The sequence below is a fragment of the Vigna unguiculata genome, chromosome 4 (assembly GCF_037176805.1).
Source record: "Vigna unguiculata cultivar grain cowpea cultivar isolate G323 ecotype 2 chromosome 4, ASM3717680v1, whole genome shotgun sequence".
NCBI classification, from domain to species: Eukaryota; Viridiplantae; Streptophyta; class Magnoliopsida; order Fabales; family Fabaceae; genus Vigna; species Vigna unguiculata.
In genome coordinates, this window is record NC_140795.1 from 5,426,323 (window position 1) to 5,429,958 (window position 3,636).

Below are 3,636 nucleotides of genomic sequence, written 5' to 3' on the forward strand. Positions count from 1 at the left end.
CTCATTCAAAAGATGTGCTATTTAAGTCCCTCACGTTCTGAAATGCATGGAATTGGTCCTCATTTTTAAACACCGTTAGGTTTATTACAAAGCTGGCAGACGGAGTTCCACGTGAGGATCCCGTTTTTAACAATGTTTAAGTTTTGATTGACACGTGGTAAATTAAGAAGCTGCATTTTTATTATTAAGCACGTGGTAAAATAGTTTAATATCAGATATTAGGGTTTAGGTTAAAATTAGAAAGAAGGGGCTTTTGGTGACGAGAAAAGGGATTGGGCAGAGATTCAGATGCGTTCGTGAAGGAGAATCATCGAAAGGGACAACGAAATTGCAATTTTAACAAAGAAGTTGAGAGATTTCAATGAAGAAGACAGTGTTGTCATCTACGACATTGCAATTTGTGGAAAGCAGGTTCGTTGTTCTTCCATATTCGACTGTATAGGGTTTGCTTTGGTTGTTTGTTGATTTCGTTCATGATTCGATTAATGTGGTCTGTGTGTTTATTTGAAATGTAGGGTTGGGAATGGGGTTCGATGTAGCTTTTCATCATATGGATAGGTTCGAAAGAAATAGGGGACTGAAATACGTTGGGGTGAGATTCATGTTGTTAAGGGGATTGATCCATACTTTTGGTCGTTCTTTGAAGCATTGGGTATAGTGAAAGAGTTCAAATACAGTGGTGATGTGAAGCTTTGGTGGAAGGGTTCAAAACAAAGTTTGTTAAACAACCTTAGACTGCTGAGTGATGATAAGGAAGCCATAGAGTTAACTAAGTTTGTAGAGGAGAGTAAAGAGAAAGTTGATATCTATGTCCAATATGTTCCTAGTCAGCCTGAAATAGTTCACTTCATTGGTGGAATGGATGAAGTTGTCGCTGAAGAGGAAGTGGTAGTTGAGGAGGTTGTGATTGGTGAACAGGATGTGGTTAGGGAGGCAGAGGTGAATGGTGAAGAGGCTGTGATTGGTGAAGAGGATATGGTTAGGGAGGCAGAGGTGAATGGTGAATAGGTTGTGATTGGTGAAGAGGATGTGGTTAGGGAGGCAGAGGTGAATGGTGAAGAGGCTGTGATTGGTGAAGAGGATGTGGTTAGGGAGGCAGAAGTGAATGGTGAAGAGGCTATGATTGGTGAAGATCGTGTGGTTAGGGAGACAGAAGTTAATTGTGAAGAGGTTGTGATTGGTCAAGAGGATGTGGTTGATGAACATGTACAAGCTGAAGAGGAAGAAGATCCACCTAGAGATAGACTAGATGATAGTGAAGAAGAAATGATGGCTGATGATGATGATGGATTTGGGATGGACAACAATTCAAGTCGTATAAAGATTGGCCCTGTTTTGGATAGGTGGAAAGAGTTTAAACGAAATTCAAGCAAAGAGAGGAATAAAAGAAATGTTAGTGAAGGGTCTTTTGTGACTAATGAAGAAATTGGAGATCATGAAATAAATGAGGAATACATTTGTGATGAGTTAGATTCTGATGTGGACAGTGATGATGGTCTTCTTAATGTTGGACCAAAGTTTACAAAGTATAGACCGGAAGATATGAAGAAAGACTTCAAATTTAAATTGGGAATGGAGTTTGGTTCTTTGAAAGATTTTAAACATGCACTAATGGAGCATAGTGTGTTAAATGGTAAAGAAGTTAAATTTGTCAAGAATGACCACAAGAGATTGGGGGCTGTTTGTAAGAGAAAATATGGGTTTTTAATTATGGTGAGCAAGGTTGGAGGTAAACAAACCTTTAGGGTGAAGACACTAGTTGGTGGTCATAAATGTGGACGGGTTTTTGGTAACAAAAATGCTAACACGGACTGGATTGCTCAGGTTTTAATAGACAGATTCATGAATGTTGGTATAATGACAGTGAATCAAATTATTGATGAAATCAAGAAGACATACAGTTTTGGCATAACTGCTTGGAGGGCTGGAAAAGCAAAACAAATAGCAATGGGCAGTTTGATGGGGGATGGACAACGTCAGTACAACCGTTTATTTGATTATGTTGGTGAATTGTTGAGACTTAAAGCTGGAACTTTCAAGGTTAAGATCAACCAACCACAACCCACTTTGCCACCAAGATTTGGAAGTTTCTATATGTGCTTAGATGGTTGTAGGGAAGGCTTTATGGCTGGGTGTAGACCCTTCATTGGTGTTGACGGTTGCCACTTGAAGACAACTTATGGTGGTCAATTATTGGTAGCAGTTGGTAGGGATCCCAATGACCAGTACTTCCCATTAGTCTTTGTTGTTGTTGAAAACGAATGCAAGGAGACATGGAGATGATTTTTGACACTACTATTACAGGATATTGGTGACATTGATAGTCATCGTTGGGTGTTCATTTCAGACCAACAAAAGGTAAAGCACAAACATAATATTGTTTTTAACTGATTTAAAATTAATTGTTTGATTATGTCTAATTTGGTATTACATTTATTTGCAAGGACTTATGACTCTATTTGATGAGATTTTGAATGGTGTTGAACATCGTTTTTGTCTAAGGCACCTATACAACAATTTTAAGAAGAAATTTGGTGATGGTGTAGTCATCAAAGACCTTATGATGGGGGCAACAAAGGCTAATTTTTATGCAGGATGGAAAAAAAATGGGTGAGTTGAAAAATTTAAATCCTGATGCTTATAATTGGTTAATTGCCATTCCTACCAAATCATGGTGTAAATATGCATTCAGCATTTACCCTAAATGTGATGTGTTAATGAATAACCTTTCTGAATCATTTAATAGCACCATTTTACTGGCTAGAGATAAACCAATCATTAGCATGATGGAATGGATTAGATCATACATAATGAGTAGATTTGCAACACTTAGAGAGAAGTTGAATGCATATCCAGGAAATGTAATGCCTAGACCCCAAAAAAGGCTTGATAGGGAAATGGAAAAAAGTGGGAATTGGCTTCCTGTGTGGGCAGGGGATGCTAAATTTGAAGTGACACAAGGATTCACAATGGAGAAGTTTGTGGTTGATCTAAGTAAGAATAGTTGCAGTTGTTATTTTTGGGATTTTGTGGGTATACCTTGTAGGCATGTTGTGGCAACAATTAACTATAAGATAGAAAATCCTGAGGCTTATGTCCACGCATATTATAAAAGAGATGCCTATCAAGCTTGCTATGGCCCTAAAATTACTCCAATCAATGGGGAATAACTTCCTCCAGTTTACAAAACCCCACCTGGTAGACTCAAAAAATTACGAAGAAGGGAAGCTGATGAACATGTCAATCCTTCCAAACTTTCAAAGAAAAATATCATGGGAAAGTGCAGCAGGTGCAACCAATATGGTCATAATATCAGAAGCTGTAGAAAGGGCATGAGAAGAAAGGTAAATATTCATCTATACTTTCTTTCAATTAATGATATTGTACAAACAAAAATCTTAATGTTGAATACATACCCAAAGGACAGGGAAACACCCAAAGGACTCAAATTGGAAGTGGAGCTACCAACGGTGCATGCCCATTTAACCAAAGCTCAACCAGTAGAAGAAGATGCAGACCCATGGTTCCAGCCAACAGGAACCAAGGAGAAAGAGCACCAACACAGACAAGAAGCATGACGGCACAAGTATTAGGTTCTCAAGCAAGTACTAATACAATGTATGCACAACCCACGTG

At 38.4% G+C, this 3,636-nt stretch overlaps 1 protein-coding gene across 1 annotated transcript; it reads left to right on the top strand.

Annotated features, from left to right (window-relative positions):
* The first annotated feature begins 2,606 nt into the window (after window positions 1–2,606).
* LOC146886680 (uncharacterized) lies at window positions 2,607–3,170 on the top strand. Its single transcript, XM_085672638.1, has one exon. It carries the CDS (start codon window positions 2,607–2,609, stop codon window positions 3,168–3,170), a length of 564 nt encoding a protein of 187 aa, XP_085528764.1.
* The last annotated feature ends 466 nt before the right edge of the window (window positions 3,171–3,636 follow it).